Raw genomic sequence first — 19275 nt, 5'->3', positions numbered from 1 at the left:
TATGTGCTACAAGGAATGTAGCACTCCTTGTGTAAGCAGCTGTATGTAAAGCAGAACATCTGCCTTCATTAAACAAAGTAAATTAATTTCTGTTCCATGGTTGAATATCTCATAATCAATATGCTGGACCTCAGGTTCACAGTCAGTCTGTTCTTCCCTCAAGTATTCCACTCAGCCAGCCGTATGAAAATGTGTCCATATTGCTAAGGCTATAAGCCACAAGCGGATGGCCCAGAAACAGCTTTCCCATCCTTCAGAGGCAGCCATCACTCCTGGAGTTTGAGGCTGGTCCTACTGGAGAACAGCTGTCTACAGTGACCCGGAGAGATTGGAAATTGAGCTTTAAGAAAAGGGGAAAAACAATTTGTGTTGGCACTGTCTCCCGGAAAACAGAGAGAAGTTGGAAGATTGTTCCAAAAACACCATCTGGTCTCCACTTTGAACTAACTGATCAAAAGCTGTCGGCCAACTATAACACTGTCCCCCTCATTCATCCTGTTGTTTTCACTGGAGTTCTGATCAGTCCTGCTATCCCTCCTCTATCTGTCCATCCCTCCTCCTCCTCCATCTCTCGCTACTACTCTCTTGACAAATCTGAGGAATTAACAATCTTGCATATTGATGTGCCGTCGCATGATGCCTCAAATGCATTCCTTCAGCACCTCATGCATTTATACATCAAAGTGACAAATGGACTCCGTTATTAGGTAGATGTCTGTTATCTGAAGGTTCAAAGGTTAAACACATGACAGATTCAAAGCACAGGCCTTTGCTGGAAGATGTTTGATAGCTGCTGCCCCCATGACTGTCTTTGCTTGTGGTTCTTAAGCGAGATGGAACTATCAGAAGTGGGAAGAAACAAAGTGCTAATACTTTGTTACTGCAGCATCAGTTTTCAGGTATCTGTACTTTACTTGAGTATTTATTTTCCTGGCAAACGTTTTGCTTTTGCTCCCAACATTTTGACACAAATATCTGTACTTTCTACTCCTTATATTTTCAGAACAGGTTTGTTACATTACTCTGAAACATTTGAGGGGGATTTTTGATTATTTTTATTTTTGCCTCATTGTGCTCTGCCTCCCCAAAATCAAGTTTTCAACTTCAATGGATGGGACACTTACACATAGAAAAGACAATTCCTTGTTGTATCTACCCGTGCATATAAGGCACAACAAGGTGTAAAAATGGGAAACAGCTTAACAAGACAAAAAAAATGCAAAAGACACAAGTTTTACACAAGTATCTGTACTTCTACTTGAGTAAATAATGGGTATACTTTTGCCACCACTAGGAACTATACAAAAAAACCTTCTCTGACTTAGATAAAGATGTAAAGTTATCTTGACATTACCGCTTGCTGAGAGGGATTGAGGTCTTTTTTAAGGGAGGGTCAGTTTTTAGTCCTCAATCAACATTAATTAGTAGCCAGATTGACAGTAATGAGCATTTTTGTCCTTAGAAGTCTTTTGGCGGCAAGACCAGAGAAAAAGGTTGGCATGACTGAAAAGTAACATTATAGAAACACTTTTAGGAAAAAAGGCTTGTGAATCAGCTTCTACAATTAGCTTCTACACAGACCTCCAAATCTCCCCTGCTTCCTTCTTATGTCTGCCTCTCCCTTTACTCTCCTGCTTCTTGCTGGATTTTATTACCACTTTCGCTGTTGCCACATCTGTCATTCTGCCCCTGAGGTTCCCTGTGCCCACATTTTTGTCCCCGCAATTAACCACTTGCAATGGTAAAAAACACCTACTGGGCAGTTATCACTGCTGCTCAAGGCATGGATAGGTTTCCTGTTTCATTACGACACGCACCCACATGCCCTTTCATATGCACACTTACCTGCCTTTAACATGTGCCCACACATGCAAATACACAGACACACACAGCTGTCTGCTCAGTACCTGGAGAGACTCACTATTTCACTGGGGCCTTCAGTTTTCCAGGGTCCACAATGTTGTTGCTTTCTTTACTGGCCTGGGGAGAACTGGCACAGGTGGAGCTCATGGATTTGAAGGTGGTGGAGTGGTTGGTGGGGGGGGGGCAACTGTCTAGGAGGGAAATAAGTCTGCTGATGGGGAATATGGTGTGTGAGCAGGGAGGAATATGGCACCTGGACCACCCCCCTCTCTGGGGTTTTGTGGCAGCTGAGCCAGCCCAGAGCATCTGCACAGCCACAGGGTAAAAAGCAGTTTTCCTACACTTCGTGCCCACACACACACATTCGCACACAGAGTCACACTCCATAACTATACACAGTGTTGTTTGGCTTCATTACAGCAGTGTTTGTGTGCTTCCTTAATTCTGTGTGGATCTCCATGCCCACCACTGCTCTTCATCCACATCCAAACACAGTCCCTGGTTAGTACATTAGTATTATTGAACACACAGCAGATACACTAAGTACACCTTTGAAACAGATGGCTGCGCAAAACATCACACCCAGAACCAGCTTTTCCCCCCTGTGACTAATCTACTGTCCGTGATGCCTTACCAGTGTGCAACCATTACCACAAATGGCACACAGCTATGGCAGCTTATGGCACATAAGTATGAAAAGTGTTTTTTTTATTAATAGTATTTCCTGGTGTTAAAGCTGTAAAATGTAACTTTTTTGCATTGAAATGTCTTATCAATGTCATCTTATCAATCAAACACTATATCAATGTTATATATTTTGTTGACTTTTGTATTTACATTATCCCACATTTGTCCAACAATGGTCAAACCCAGAGAAATCCAATGTAACAATGTATTTCCCGTTAGCTGCTAGATGCTACAACTTCTGGGGAACACACGATATGTTACAGGGCGAGAAAGGGAAATGAGATGCTGCCAGAAAGCATTAGCATACATTACATTAGGTTATGTTGACTCATGCAACGTTATGTACCTTAAAACTTTCAATAATCGTTTGCTTTTCACATGGGGCACAAACTCTAGTCCCTTAAGTCAAAGTCCTGCATTTGTTTAAGCCGCCAACTATGTCGAAGACCACTGAGGACGGGTTTACATTGAAACCACTTGAAGGACAGGCGCGTCTCTTTCAGCGGCTAACAGTTCCCGTGTACATCCAAAGAAGTCACTGAGAGGCTGTGACAAAATGTCAATATTTGATGAGTTGGTGGTTGTTTAACAACAAAGACAACAACTCCCATGATCCCATGCTACTTCACAACATCTGCAATTTCTCAAAATCTTACTGTTATTGTTAGAACTAAAACATATTGTGCATGGAAATACCCAATTCACATTTAACCATACAGATGAAATTGTACTAACAGAAAGTATTCTGATAAACAGAGCATGAGACACTCATATTAGTCAGTCATACACAAAAATTTAGAAAGTTGAAGCGAGAAAAGTAAAACATGTTCCCATTAAACACAGTGTGTTGGACATCATTTGGTTTTCTTCACTCATAATGAGAGTATTGTTCTAATAGTGAGCACTCCATCCACGATTGTCCATTAACATTAGAAATACGCTTAAACAAGTGCTGGTCGGCCGCGGTGTGGGTCAGTTTGATCAGTTTTCCCTTGCTGCATTTGAAGCTCTCGACATAATGTAGCCAGTCTCTTTGCAGAAGCCCTGACAAAGCTTCACCTACTTGAAATTCATTGTCTGAGCCTGCGTGGTAAATAGCTGTTTGTTTCACATGGGACGGGATTGATATGGAAATTAACACGTATCTTCAAAAAGAATCCCACCTTTGTCAATTAGGATAAATTAAGTTGTTTATTGAATTTGCATAATCTGTATGCTTGTTATAGAACTGTTTTAATTGTAGTGTATCACTGAGGTTATTCATTGTTTTAATTGCAGTGGGTTGCACTATGGACTTCTTACTGTTTTCAAATTGCCATTTACTGAAACTCATTATCAAGTCAACTTTTCCTTTGATTTGTTACTATAACGTTGCTAATGAATATATGAAAGTAAAAATAGCATGTTCTCTCCCACACCTGTGAAACACACGACAGCAACTTGGCCCAGACTCCAGGTGGGTGGTAAGAAGATAACAAATAGGGCATCAAATTATTCAAGAGTAATTGCCTATTATTGGGCAGAAAATGCTACCACAAACTGTGAGAGTCATCAAAACTGTTGCCACAGTGTATTGTCAGATAATTCGAATAAAAAGGCTTTTACCTTGTGGTTTTAAGTGGAGCATATTTACCTGCGGTACTGTTTGTGTGGTACAGCTACATAAAAGACTGCCAAATCAGTTTTGGGTCACAAGAAAAAAAAAATAAAAATTTGGAAAATGTAGGTCCCTGAATTTTATTTTGCATGTCGGTGTATTTGGCTGTTGTTGTTTTTTTGTCTGATTTTTTTTTGGGGGGGGGAGGTTGCATGTTTTCTAAACTATTTATAAGGAGCCTGTTATGTCTTCTCTGCAAGAAAATGTGCCATATTTTCTTTCCTATTCTGCCACAGAAAATGTCAACAGCATAGTGTTTGTCTCAGGCTTACAGTTCACAACAGGATGTTTGATGAGTCTGCCAGCTCTGTAATTGGTTGTCTTTGTGTCTCTGCGCTTTTTTAGATCTCCCACTTGTCAATCTCTCAGTGGAGCCTCAGCCTGTTCTCGAGGGTAACCTTGTGAAATTCCACTGCTCTGCAAAGGCCAACCCTCCTGTCACGCTGTACAGGTAAGATGATACGAAACAAGTGTTTTTAGAGCACATGCACAAGTCATGAATACACAAAACATGAGTGATCCTGCAATTTAAAACAGACAGAAAACCTGGCAAAGTAACCTTTAAATGAGGTATTATCTAATCAATATTGCTGGTGGATGATACATGTTTGAATTAAGTCAATTTAACACTTTATTATTGATGGTATTAATCATTGTCAGACACTTTCTTATGATGCCATGACACCATTAGATCTGCCCACACTTTGGAATGAAGAGCAGAAAAAACAATGCAAGACTGTCATGCTGAAAAATTTAATGAAAATATACCGCAGAAGAATCATTTGGGAAACCTTGTCATGTTCCACTGGGTTGCAGCAAAGCAATACGGTGTTTTGTTGCATGGCTGTTTGCTTTGTGGTCACATCATCTCCCTTGAACATTAAATGTCCATCAGTGTGTTGGAGGAAAGCTGAAAACGTAATGTGCGTGACACCTGATGAAGCTGTCAAGATTACAGTTTTTCTGAGATTAGGTTGTGCTCCACACTATATAGTGTGTGTGGGGGGGGGGGTTGTTCCCCCCAGGGCTCTGCTTGTATTTTTATGTGTGTGCTGTGCAGTACTAGTTGAATATAGCCTGCTTACTGTAAGCTTGAGTTTAAGCTCATGCAGTTCTACATATCTGGTTTAACTGGTTATCATGCAGTCTTGATTAAGTCTATTAACTCTATTTTACCTACATATGGAAAAAAGTCTGTCAGCGTGAAAATCAGCTATTTCTATATAGCTGTTAATCACACCTGCCACCGGGTCGGATTCTCCCTGAAATCAGATGAAACAAGCCTTTGTTTACATTTTGCAATTACAGTGAGTGTTACATCATAAAAAGAAGCAGGAGGAGATTTTAATGTAGATAATTTTATTTTGTATGTTATATTTTCATCTTATTATCACAGTGGAGACACTACCACGTTTGTCCACAGGTGCCTCCAAAATGAACAAAATGTGAAAGTTCCTTGTAGTAGGTTTAGTCTGTGGGCTAATATTTAACATTTCTGTCTTTGCATTAAATCCACATTCCGTATATTCTGCAAATAATATACTATACCGGTGTAACAGTGTGTTTTGTGCTAGCTATTCTTTGCTAGCTGTGACAAAATCAAGCCCCAAGGAACAGCGTCAGGCTTTGTAATGATAATGTCACCTTACCATAAGCTTCCACTGTGAATGAAGCGGCTGTAAAACAGTGATGATTCATTTCAATATTAGGATATGATCCATTTAGTCTGATTACGTTTGGAAAGTCCAGAAGAACTACATGGTTAAAACATTTTGTCCCTTTTCAAGTTTGCAGAAGACTAAACAGAAAGCTAGCTGCTTGGCCAAAGGAAGTCTTTACTGTGCTTAAATTTAAGGCTACCACATGTGGCCCTTTGCTGCATGTTGTCGACCCAACTGTCTTTCTTTCCTGTCATGTCTTCAGATCATCAAATTACATCATTTGTTATTGCTTTAGTGTGAACCCCAGCAGCAGAACATACATATTGTGCATTTAAATGTTTACAAGAAAACATTATGCTCCATTATGAGGAGGGATGGAAACACAGCAGACAAAAAGGGCACATGACCAAGATGCCAAGACTCACTCTGAGGAAGATTAAAATATGCAGTAACAATAAAACATGAGGCAAAAGATAGTTAAATCTGATAAAAAGTTTAAATTACACGTCTCCCCTAAGATGAACCAAAAAAATAAAATAAAAAAGTGCTCTTGGAAATAACGTGGGCCCAGCTTATCACACATCATACCGTCTGTGAAGTGGTTTGAGGGACATTTGTGAGTGGTGGGGGACAGAGAGACCAAAGTCTGATTAGAACCATTATTGCCTTTTCTAAAGTTCGCCGACCACGGAGTGGAGAAATTACATGTTTGGGAAATCACCACCAAGATACAGTCGTTTTAGAACAAGAATGTGAAGGTTCTTCGGTGGTGTGGTGCAGCAATAGGAAAGGAATGAGATTACGCTTCATAATGTAGGTGAGCCCCATCCAGTCTTTGTTCAGCTTTCAATACAAGTTTCTAACAGCTCCGAGAAGATGTTTTCAGTTTGGCTGTTATGTGAAGGTTATTGAAAAGTCAGTTCAGTTCAACTTAAGATTGCAGCAGCAAAAAATATAGAACACATCAAGGAATTTCAGTGCTTTTTAAAAGCAGTTGTACAGATAAAACACATTTGCAGTTATCATAGATTACAGCAATGCATGTTTAGATGGCTCTCCATTTCATGCTTCAGCTAACCCGACAGAATCTTTACTTACAGTTAGTCAACAAATGATATTCAATAACAGAGGTTTTTCTTTTTGTAATTGTGTCTTTTCTGAAATGCTGACATTTAAAACCATTTCTTTTTACAATATTTGTGCTTAAGATTAATAAAAGATTCTACTTATGGTAAACTTTGTGTTTTCCCACATGAAAGTGTACACACCCATCCACCACCGCATCCCACCTTACTGAATAAATAGTTCACTACTACCTGCACTGGCCCAATATTCAATATAATGTTGAATTTTGCCACATTTAAATCATTATCATGTAAATGAGTTCCTGGAAATTGTGCTTGTATTCAAATAATTGCTCTGCAAATGATCTAATAATGGTTGACTCAAATACACAAAGCAGTCCTATTTCACATCTCCACTGAAAGCGCTGCTGTAGATGAAACATAACCTGGTACATGTCAAATCAAGTTTGAAAAAAAGGAAAAAAAAGGAAAAGAAAAGGACAACAAAATAAACAAATCGATAGACAAAATAGACCTCTTTGTGAAATACTTACCAGCATCTCACTGTTTGTCTCATTTTGCTAAACTTAAAGTACTACTGTTTTTCGACAGTATGTAATTCTACGTTCCTCTCACCCATTTCCTCTGTTTATTAAGCCTTATTGATAGGCACATTCACAGTTAGACTTATTAGAATGAATTCAGAATTTTTTTTTATTACGACATCGGTAATTCTGATGAAACTACAACACAGTAATTATTGTCATAAAATCTTCATATGGCCATCTAGAAGTAATACTGAAGTGATTTGTCAAGAAATGGTTTTCTGTGTGGGAGGTTTTAAAAACCCGGCAAAAAATAAATGGAATGAAATCGATAGCAAAGGGAATTGGCCGGCTCTGAATCTTGTAATGGTACTGGGAAATGAAATGGATGTACAACACACTCACAGGTGGCAAAACAGAGATGTTGCCTTTTTGATGGATTCTGCCCTTTTGAAAAAGAAAAGGAGGAGGGAGGGCAGTGATATTGTGGAAAACAAGGTTTGTATTTGATTGTGTAGGTGCACAGCATAGACAGGACGTCTACTGCACCTGCAAAGGGATTTCACCTCTATTGTTATGAGACTGGATCAATGCTCGAATCAGACTTCTCCCCAGGGTATCAGGAGCTAAGATGCAATGGTTGCTGAGATGACTTTTTCTTTTAGTTTGACAAACTACAGGATGAAAAAAGGTTGGAGGTTGAACTTTCCCTTTATGTAATTTATTTCTTTCCCTTTTCTCTCCTTTCTCAGTTTCTCTCGCCTGTCTGGCTCTCAGTCACTGACACAATCCGCTGTAAGATTAAATAATATCCACGCAGACTAATAATTTTTGATATTTCAAGGTTATTCTCTGCACCAGTTCTACAGTTTCATAGTCTCCCATTTAGATTTATCTGCAATTTATACAAGCGCTTCAGGAGTCCCGTGCACCATTAGCGTTCAGGACATGGTAGACGGGGGATTTTTGGGCCTCATAATGCTTGCCTGAGAGACTTTGACTAGGGAGAGCCCCCCACAAATTTCCCCTCTAGAGAGCAATATCACAGAGGAGAGCAGGAAGCTGGTCAAGCAGTGTGGGGCCATTTTTCAGTGCTAATACACTCTGTCTACCCCAGATCAGATACGGCACAAGGACAGAGTAGTTCTTAGACGGATGGCCTCTTTTCTATCCTCGAGAGAGCCATCCATTCCCAATATGCACTGCGCCACTTTGCCATCCTCCAATTCAATGGACACTTGAGACACAGACCCAAGATAGTGGGGACACTAGTCAAAGGCATGGTACTTTCTGCTGCGTACAACCCCTCATGATTGCCAGACTAGTTCAATAAATCTGACTTTAAACGTGGAAATGGAAATAAGATATATTTCTACAGATACCTGAACCTTTGCCAGAACACAGCTCAAGGGGAGAGTAAAGGGGGAGAAAGTCAGGGGATCAGAGAGGACTGGAGGTGTTGTCGGAGGTTAGAAGAGAAGATAAAAGTGGTGTTGAAAGTGTGAATGAAGTAAGAGTAATGGGCATGTGTTGCTGTTTGCTCTCAGGGAATCAACGCTCTCTGAGAGGGAAAGACGAGTGGGTCGGAACATCTTCATTACTGTTTATAATGGTAGGAGGGCTAACTGGCATACATCACAATCACTCAACCACCCTCTGATGAAGACACAGAGGGTTTTCTCTGATCCAAACAAGAACCCACCAGAGAGAAGAGAAAGAATAACAAACAAAGCAAATCAGGTCCCTCGTCTGCACATACAACCATGCACAGAGCGACAACAAAAACCCCCTCCTTTGCATGGCACTGCAGCAAATAACATCCCAATCCTCCATGCACTTACATTCTCACTGTTGTTGTTGTTGCTACTGCTGGATGGTTTGTTTGTTTTTGACTGGCACTACAATCACCATACCTTCTTCCTTTGTGAACCTTAGAGGTAGGTAATTGATACTGTACATGGCAATGTCTGTTTTTGGACAAGACTACTATTTCTCAGCCACATTCTTATGCCCACATTAGCCGCAGCCATGCATACTTAAAATATGTCAGAGAAAATAAAAGTGTGTGTCCTCCTATAGTTTAGTTTTAAAATCCCAGTGCACTGCAGAGCTTCTCCCCTCCAGAATGCTGACAGCATGTCACCTGCCTTGTGCACTCTGCACCCTTTCACGCCATGAATCAAGGGTTTATTTCAACTAAATCAGAGCTGGTGATTGTTGGAGCAGTGGGAAGACAAACCAAGACATTTTTGGTGTGTTTTTGTTTCTGTCGAGTTTGAATAAATCTGACGATGATGATGTTCAGATTACAGTTTTGCAAAGAGAGTCTGGTTAGTTTGGTGAGAGCAATAAATCAGCTGTTTCTGGTTAAACAAAATGTATGGGGTTAAGTGGCTGCCAGCACATCGCCTGAGCTGTGTTTCTATCACTTTTCTCCGCTTCTGTCACTGTTAGTATTTTGTCCTTTGTGGTGATTTTGAGCCTTGATTTGTAAAGTTTGCAACCTGCCATACTGTTGCATTGTTCTATGTACAAAGATGGAACTAAAAAACCAGAGCTGAAACTTTACCCACTGTTCATTTCACTCTCCCTCATCAGTTAATACCAGCACATGTTGGTTTTTGTGTTGCAGCTGGTATAAAACTATATTTATGATTCTCCTTATTTATAATTCCTCTTTGAAATGTTATCCCTGTGCCTTTTATCCTGTTTCTGTAATGCACACTGACTGACAAAGGAAAAAAAGTCGACTGAGGTGTCTACGACTGATGATTGAAAACTTTGACTTTCAGGGGGCAGCCCTATACTTCATAGTGTTTCTTTATTTACGAGGACATGAGCGCCTGGGTGCAACACCTAAAATGTATTTGGTTCAGTAATTGACAGCATAATTGCAAGATTATTGATAAATGTGCACCCTTGCAGCAACCGTACAAATCAATGCTGCCCTGACAGGATGGAAATTACCCTGAAGAGTTGGGAGTACACACAAAAAGTCTTTAATAACCATAAAACCTTTTGCATAACCCTGAGAAGTTAAGAAAATGTAAGAGATAACCAAGAAGTCAGATAAAAAGTTTCAGAGTATGTGTGAAAGGTGGTTATTCCTTACTTTTCAATGTTATTCCCAATACTTTGGCATTTAATGGCGTAGTCCACATGATTGTCTTTGTTTTCAAATAGATAATATATACATACAAGCACATATCTGTAGAATTTACTTTAAGTCCTTAGCAGAACATAGAATAGCTCTGTAGTTTATGTGCATGTCAAAATCACAGCATGCCATTACTAAAACCTGCATATTTATTTTATATTCCACTGAGAATTCAACAGTCATCACTTACAATATGCATGCAAGGGGGAACAGAACTGCACTGAGCTGTGCTTAACCATGCTGATAATAACTGTGGGGCCTGATTTACTGTGGGTCTTGATGCTGATGGCACAGATACCTGCCTAATTTAATTGTTACTGTTTTATTGCCTTAATCACATTCAGCAAATACAACCCCCACCCCCACCCTTGCACGTCTCCTTCATCTTCTGCTTCCATTAACTGCAGACCTGTTTATCTGTATAACAGTGTTAGCTTACGGACCTGTGCATGCGCAGAAACACACACTATGCGCGCACATGTGCTTGCACACGTAGACACACACACACTCCTAGTCTAACGTACCAGATTCACACCCTTTGTCTGAATCAAATCCCTGAATAGGATACAGCGGTGTAAAGTGAGTCAGCTATTGAGTAAGCTTGCACTGGCCCTTCTAACCTCCCAAAGGGAATGCAGGTGTTTGTGTTACCCTGGGCCAGCTATGTTTAGACATGAGTCTTGGACAAGGCCCAGCACTCCAACAGAGCTCCCATGCTCCCCGAGGACGACGGCATTCTGTCTCTGCCCCCTCTAACACTGTCAAGGGCTCCCAAACCTGGCAGCCACAACGTCCACACGGGAGCAGCCGGCTGCCCAAACATCTGTGCTTACCATGTTACAACTCCTACACTATGAGCTGCTAAAGTGTAGGTGGAAAGAATCATGCATCATTGTTGTTGTCATTATAATGGTCATGATTGTCACAGTCATCACTAGCACATGGCAGACCAAACTCTCCAAAAGGCCCTTGTAGTTCTGCAGGTGAAGCTGCTGGAGTTTGCAACTGTCATAGAAACACCAGATGTACAAAGTTCCTGTTTTTCTGAGCACTTTTTACTTTTTGTGATGTGATAAAAATGCTCCATAACAAATGGACCTTTTTGTCAGCTGCTGTTCCCAAGCGCGAGAATGACCTTTGAAAGTTATCTTTTAAGCCAAAATGAACAAGAAATCATCAAAATGCAACAGAAAGTTTGAAAATCTACATTTCCTTGAGAAGCAAAGTAACTCCATCTGCTGAAGAAGATCATGTTATATGACGAAAAGCTCCACAACGTGTGAATTTAACTAATAATTTCTTTCATAGTTTTGAAAACAAGACAATAACTAAATTAAAACTAATTTATGATGACAAACACTATGATAAAAGTTATTGAAAGAATTGCAAAAGAACAAATAAAAACAAGACAAGAAAGTGTTAGGGAGGAACGACAGGGGAAAAGATCTGTGACTGAATTCCAGACTCCTCTTCTTTCTCTTATTTGCCTCCAGTCTTTCTTCTTTTTCCGCCTCTCCTCTCAGAGCAGAATCCAATATGACTTGGGGTGTTTATTCCTACAGAAGCTCCGGCTCTGCCCCCAGCTGTCTCCTCCAAAGCTCCCTGGAGCTCAGCAGCTGTCTGTGGACAAGTGGTGGGTCTGTCCGTCCGCTCTGCCCGGTCCTGCCCACACAGCATTCTGCAAAGCCTTACCATTCACTCAATCTGCTGTAGATGCAAACTCTTTGCCTTTGGCGGAAACTAAAACAAATCAGACTAAATGGAGTTTTAGTCAAACTAAAATGAACACTGCTCTAGTTACTAAACAGACCTTGAGGAGAGTTTGTTTTGTCAACTGTTATTTCCGTGAGAGCGAGAATGAACTTTGAAACTCATCACCGGTGTAATTCATATCATGATCATCATCATCATTTTCATTGTTGTCATCATCGTTGTCATCAACATCATCATTCTCATCATCCTTATCACTGTTGTCACCGTCTTAATCATCGTCATTATTGTCCTCATCATGATTGCCACCACCGTCACCAGTGTAATTAATATCATCGTCGTCATCCACATCTTTATCACCATCGTCATATAAACAGCAGTGGAAACATTCATCATGATATTCACATTCAGAGACACACTGCTATAAGCAACAACAGTTATCACCATTAACATAATGGTTTCACTTTCTTTCAGCATGTAGCCTACACATGACTTCCTCTGCTGATACTTTGGGGATAAGATATTCTCCCTTTGAAAAAATGAGACTTTGCGGATATAAAAAGTGTGTGTATCCTGTTCTGTCCCAAGGCTATCTGGGGTATACATCTGTTCATACTCGCTGACATACACAGACACTGTAAGTACCTTCTACTAGTGGATCAGACAGGCCAAAAACACCCGTCTGCCCTATTTTCAACATTTTTGGAAACGCAGGTGTTGCAGAGCTCTTAGCTATATCCTTGTCACACAAGAACACAACAAGTCTGAAAAGATCTACTGCTGGAAAAAAAATCCCATGAAGCCCAATTAGAATTCTGCTTCACTTCACTTACTGATTGAATGAGGTAATCTGTTCTCATTTAAATGATAGCATTTCAGTCAAGCATGGGGCCAGCTTAGTCATGGAAAACAAATGAGTTCCCTATCCCGTGAAAACTGCTCCTCTCAGTACTGGCAGGAATGTAAAATGGAGACAGGCACTGGTTCCGTTGTCATTGTTTTCATTTGCCACATCAGCATGCAGCCACATCTCTATTGTGGAGGATGGCAACGTTTAGATGCATGATGCATTGTATGTCCCACTGCACCGTCTAAATTTCCCAAAGAGACCCGAGACGTCCGCAGATGCCTTCGCTTCACTTTTATAAATGGGCCTCATCTGTCGTGGCAGCGGAGAGCCATCCACGCCAAGCTGAGCGATACGCCGTTGCTTGTGACATCATAAAAGCCTCACCTAAACACGTGGGGAGTGTCTGTATCGCTGTCACCGAAGCTATCACTCACAAACACAAACAGATGTTCTTTATGTGATCCCGTGTCAATTTATTAACATCAGCTGTTGTGTGTAATACAGTGCGTGTCAACCAACGTCTTCATAGGTGGGGGAGCAACCCATTTGTCATTCTGTGATTTGTTTTTCTTAGCTGGCACTCTGTGCAGCACTCTCTGCCTGCCGTAATGAGGAACGTGCTGTCTGCTCCAAGTCGCCAGGGAGCTTGTCACAGCATGGAGGGCTGCCACAAAAATATGCTGAAGCCAGCACAGAAAACCTGCCCCAGAATGATGATTTATTCACACAAAAGAATGCTATTGACATAAGGAGGTGTGAAAGCCTGTCTTAATGCCTTTTCCCCTTTTCCGTCATTTTTCCATTTCTTACCATCTCTCCTTCCCGTGTCTTCTGATCCTCTCACCAGGTGGGCCAAAGGAGGAAGTATAATCAAGGAGGTCTCTGGAGACACGTATGAAGTTATTGTGGACCACTCCTTCTTTACTGAACCTGTTTCCTGTGAGGTTACCAACCCTCTTGGCAGCACCAACATCAGCCGCAATGTCGATGTCTACTGTGAGTGGCTCCTTAAGCAATACTGCATGCCTTTCGATGGTGCCAGCGACGTGATGATGCATGGTTATGGATTTTTACTGTCTTGTTTGTTTTGACACTGAGCTCCAGGAGCTGGTGCCATCATAGCTGACACTTAATTATGGATGGATTGTATGCAGTTAATGATGTTTGTTTTACCAGTTGGTCCTCGAATGGCTGCGGAGCCTCAGTCCTTACAGGTGGACCTTGGATCTGATGCTGTGTTCAACTGTGCCTGGACCGGAAATCCCTCTCTCACTATAGTGTGGATGAAGAGGGGATCTGGAGTGGTGAGTAAATTCATTTGCATTGCTACTGAGTACCGGTGGACTGGCAATTGTCCCCTCTTGTGAAAAAACACTGCAAAAGTGCTTTCTTGGCTGCATTTAGGGTAGATAAAAAATATTAAAGTGGTATACCTCCATGGGACAAAACATGATGAACTGCTCTCTTAGTCTGCCCATACGTGCCTCTAATGGCTAGCTGTTGCACTTTAAGTCCCATGATAAAACAGTTTGAATCTAAACCAGGGATTGAAAGTGTTTCACCATAAATGCATGACAACCTTCTGCATACACCTGGTGTCCTTTTTACATTTTTGCCCTCGCCCCTCAGACATCCTGAGTCTGCCTCTGCTACCAAGCATGTTTAATAAATAGTTACATTCTGTGGCAGGAGTTTACAAAAGCTGCTTGTCTCTGGTAAAGCCCATTTTAAAGATTTTCTCAAATACAGAGATGTCCATTAAATCTAAGATTTTGAGGACATTACGGTCCCAGCCTCTACGTGACTCGATCTCACATGAGATCTGTTGATTTGATCCCATATTCAGACTCATTCCACCTTTGCTTTTGTCAACATCAAAGGCCAAAGCCAACCCCTTTACTCCACTGAGCTCAGACCCTAAATTGGATTTTAATAATTGAGGAGAGGTGGCCTTTAAGGTATTAAATGGTCCATGTGCTGCTTTTCTTTTTTCCGTAATGCTGTCTTGTTGCTGTCTCAATGTGAAGGTGCGTTTGCTGTCATTGCATTTCATGATCTTTGTCTTCTTTGCTGCAGGTTCTTAGCAACGAGAACCTCCTGACACTGAAATCCGTGAGACAGGAGGATGCGGGAAAATATGTTTGCCGTGCTGTGGTCCCACGTGTAGGAGCAGGGGAGAAGGAGGTTTCTCTCACCGTCAATGGTAAGCTTTATTATTGATATGTCTTTCGCACAAATAGGTCCAGATGCACACCCACAAACTTATCAAATGCATACACATTCAAGTGCGAATCTCAAGGTCTGGGGTCACTGCAGCAAGAAGAAAGCAATTTGTCACAGGAGTCAGTATTCTGCTTCCTCTGTGGTTTACAGAAGCCCTCCGTCTGTAAAACTTCCAACAGAATATATAGCTTTATTTCTCTCCTGTACACTTCTGTTTAGTATAGCAGTCTCTTGGAGATAGAGTAAATTTTACCTGGCAGGTATAGAAACAAAACACAAGCCTTGACACAGACACACAGGCACAACACAAGGATATGGCACATAACGTGCCCATGCAAATTCATTTTCATGACAAAGGTAATGTGATAAAACAGAGGCTGCTTCATCGTCTGTCATCACTGTGAAGCCTTTAAATATAAAAAGCAATAAATATAGACTTGGTATTTTCAAGATATGGATGCACATTTCATAAACAGGTGAAATGTACTTAAACGCTAATTATATTCCACATGAGTCACAGAGAAGCTGCCTTTTCTGAGGCACTGACTGACTAATGAATACCAGCCTTGGTGGGAGACCTGGCAACTCTCAAACAAATGACTTCATTATCAGTGCTTGATATTCATGGAGCAAGCTTCGGTGTAGCAGAGTTGTGGAATTTACATGTCTCTTATTTTGCCCGTGTCCATCTGAAAGAAACCTCGGCCAAAAAGAGAAGAAAAAAAAAAGACAAAACAAAACAAGAGAGGGATTTAAGAAGCCGGCGAGATGATGTTGAGTTAATGCTGACAGTGTATCACAGCACATTTCCAAAGCTAACAAAGGCGTTTGCCTGTAAGCAACACTGGTGCTGATTTGGGGATGAAGATACATCAAGTAGCAAACAGTGTGTGTAAAGATTTTCTTTTCAGAACCCCGACGTTAGCTTTGCATATCAGAGAGAGTGGGATACCAGTATTCCCTCCAGCACAAGATCAAAACCATGACTTTCTATGAACCGCGATGAGCCCCCTCCTTCTCAAGCAGGAATTCAGTTGGAATCAAGGCAGAAGAGGCGTAAGGAAAAAAATCATGACTAATTCTATTGTCTCCCATTCTGTTGATAGCAACCTATGCTGGCATCCCCTCTGTAGCCTTAATATGTAAACAGAACACATAATATCCACCGCAGCAGTTTATTTTGATGCGTGTCTTTCTTGCTCATGTAACTATTGAGATGGTCTTGGTATGAGAGAATGAGAGAAGAAAGATGGATTGTTTTAATAAAGATTACAACACATAAACAACTCTGAGCACACTGGGAAACATAGAACAAAGCTGAAATGGCATGTTTATTTAGTCTCTGCAGACTTCATTCAAGCAAGGTCTGGATGTCTTGTAGTCTTTTTATTTGTGAATATTCTTCCACTCTCTCTTCTTTTGCGTCGTGCACCTCCCTGCCCGAATTGGTATTTGACATTCAAAAGCCTTCTTCCTTTTTACCCTTCTGAATAATTGAAATTCATCTTCTTTTTTCCAAACCACATGAGGAATTCTGAGTCATTTCTTACCCGGTCCTTGAGGCGAATCAGATTGTCAAACTTGTGTGCAAAGTGCCAACACTGCGGTTGAAGTGGTGGCATGTGTGTGTGTGGGGGCTCTCTCTCGAGGTTCATTGATTGGCCTATGCCACTGTCTCTAACTGCAAATGAATGTGAGCGCTCTTTACCTGTCATTAGCTTATACAGCCAGCATCAGTGACAGTCTGCTGAACTCTGACAATTCTGACAAAGAATAACTAACATAACAGATGAGCAAACTTTTGGGTAGGACTGCTGTTCAAAAAAACATTGCAGAATTTCTCTCTTGAATGCTCTTATGGTAGATAAAACATGATAAAGGGCCCATCCTGTAAATGAAACATACTGAAATGCCCTCTAGGGTGCCCTTTCAGTGGACAAAATATTATGAACTGCCCTCTGGGGTGCTCTTCCAATAGAGAAAATATGATCAAATACCTTTAAGGGTGCCCTTCCATTGGACAAAACAAGATAACATGTAGTCTACAGTGTCCTTCCAAGATAGAAAACATGATAACATACCCTATGGTGCCCTTGCAGTAGACAAAACATAATGAACTGCCCTCTAAGGCTCCCTTCCAGCACAGGAAAAAATGATAAAACACCCTATAGCCCTTCCAGTGGATCAAATGTGGAGAAGTATCCCACAGGGTCCCTTTCCAGTGGACAAAGAACCCTCTAAATGCTAATAGACCAAAATGATAAAGTGCCCTTGAGGTGACTGTCCAGTGGACAAAATATGATAAAATACTCTCAAGGGTCACTTTCCAGTGAAGAAGACATGACATAATCCCCTCTACGGTGACTTTTGATTTAAAAAATTAGTTGGTGTCTATAAATGTTAATAGTTCCCTGTGTGTTTTTAACTCCAGTGGTGTAGTAGATGATGCAGTAAAACTCACATAATAAAACAATTTGGATATAACCACTGACTGAAACTGTTTCACCGCGAATGCATCACAACTTTCGGCATGCTGGTGGCCTTTTTATTTTTTTTTTACCACTCCTGCCCCTCAGACAGCCTGAGTCCGCCACTAGGTAGGACGAGCATGATACAGTAAATATCAGGCAGTGTTGTGCATATTTAGAGTATTCATGATGCGACAGTGTCTGCTGCACATCTGAATGTTTCTTTGCTGTTTGTTTTCCCTGCAGTTATCCCCTGATTCCTTAATGCCATCATTTAAATTACATGTGTTTATAATTTGTCATTCCCTCTGTCTCTCTTCTCTCTGCCGTTGTGTGTCACTGGCTCCCACTGTGGCATACCACATAGACATGAGGATTCCTGCTTTCCCTGGGGAAGAATGTAATTTAATTATAATCAAACAGCTAGCAGGGGAGGAAGTTTGTGTTTAAGGCACTAATGGATACATATTGCTTACTCTAGTCAAACATTTTCAGAATGGAAAGCTCCGCGGCATTTCATATGCGGCTGTCGTGTGGCCGCATGTATGAAAGGGGGGCTGTGCACGTCATCCATGCATGTGATCATTTATATAGCATACAATATATATGCATGATATATATGCATGGCTTTTTCCACAGTCCTGCAGAAGTTGGAATTGAGAGAAGCTATCTGACATGCTTGGAAGGATTTAGCTTGTGTATACTTAAGAACCATATATTCACGCAATACATATTAATTAAAATATCCACAAGTGTGAGTAGGTCTGTACAGCCATTTGTGTTTGTTTGTATATGTGTGTGTGTTTCTGGGCGAAGCAGTGTGTATAATGACACACGCACAGTACTCGGGCAGCCTAGGGAGAGAAAGCCCATTACCACAGTAAGGGAGAGGGAGGGCCAGAGAATCCCACAATATCCCACAGAGCACTGGGTTGTTATAGATCTTTTTTTTTCATGCTGTTTCTCTTTCTAGACAGCCTTTATGTGCCTAGTTAATTAGCATTCCAGCCTCTTTTAAACTGGCAATAACACCGTATAAGAAAGAAAAGTGCAAATTAATGAAGGAGAAAGCTGGATTTAAGATACAGCAGAGTTTATCTGACCAGATAAATTCAAGCATACTAAGATATGATCTGCAATGCTTTCTGCAGGACTTTGAACTGACTTTTCCCTTCATTTGTACCTGTCACATGAGCTGTCTCTACTCAGCTCAGCTGCACATTTTTTATACGTGAAAAATATCTTGGATTTATTCATCCACCGTTTTTAAAAGCAAGATGGGGGTGTAAGTTTTCTAATAGGATGGATCATTCAGAGGTTTAGATTTTTTGGAGGGCAACAGCTTTGAGGTCAACAGCTCCAAGGTGTCCTCTGTCTGTTTAGGAAGGGC

The 19275-nt window shown here is 41.0% G+C and overlaps 1 protein-coding gene across 11 annotated transcripts in view; it reads left to right on the top strand.

The window, feature by feature from the left end:
* kirrel3b (kirre like nephrin family adhesion molecule 3b) overlaps positions 1-19275 on the top strand; it is a 206695-nt gene that overhangs the window by 166439 nt on the left and 20981 nt on the right. For all 11 annotated transcript variants that reach the window (XM_084717201.1, XM_084717199.1, XM_084717203.1 and 8 more), the window contains 4 exons: positions 4553-4658; positions 14042-14190; positions 14371-14498; positions 15271-15397. In XM_084717201.1, coding sequence (XP_084573327.1) covers positions 4553-4658; positions 14042-14190; positions 14371-14498; positions 15271-15397 — 510 coding nt within the window. The remainder of the gene's footprint in view (positions 1-4552; positions 4659-14041; positions 14191-14370; positions 14499-15270; positions 15398-19275) is intronic.

The sequence above is a fragment of the Lutjanus erythropterus genome, chromosome 4 (assembly GCF_056507025.1).
Source record: "Lutjanus erythropterus isolate fLutEry1 chromosome 4, fLutEry1.hap2, whole genome shotgun sequence".
Lineage (NCBI taxonomy): Eukaryota > Metazoa > Chordata > Actinopteri > Lutjaniformes > Lutjanidae > Lutjanus > Lutjanus erythropterus.
This window is presented reverse-complemented; position numbering and strand designations above follow the sequence as displayed.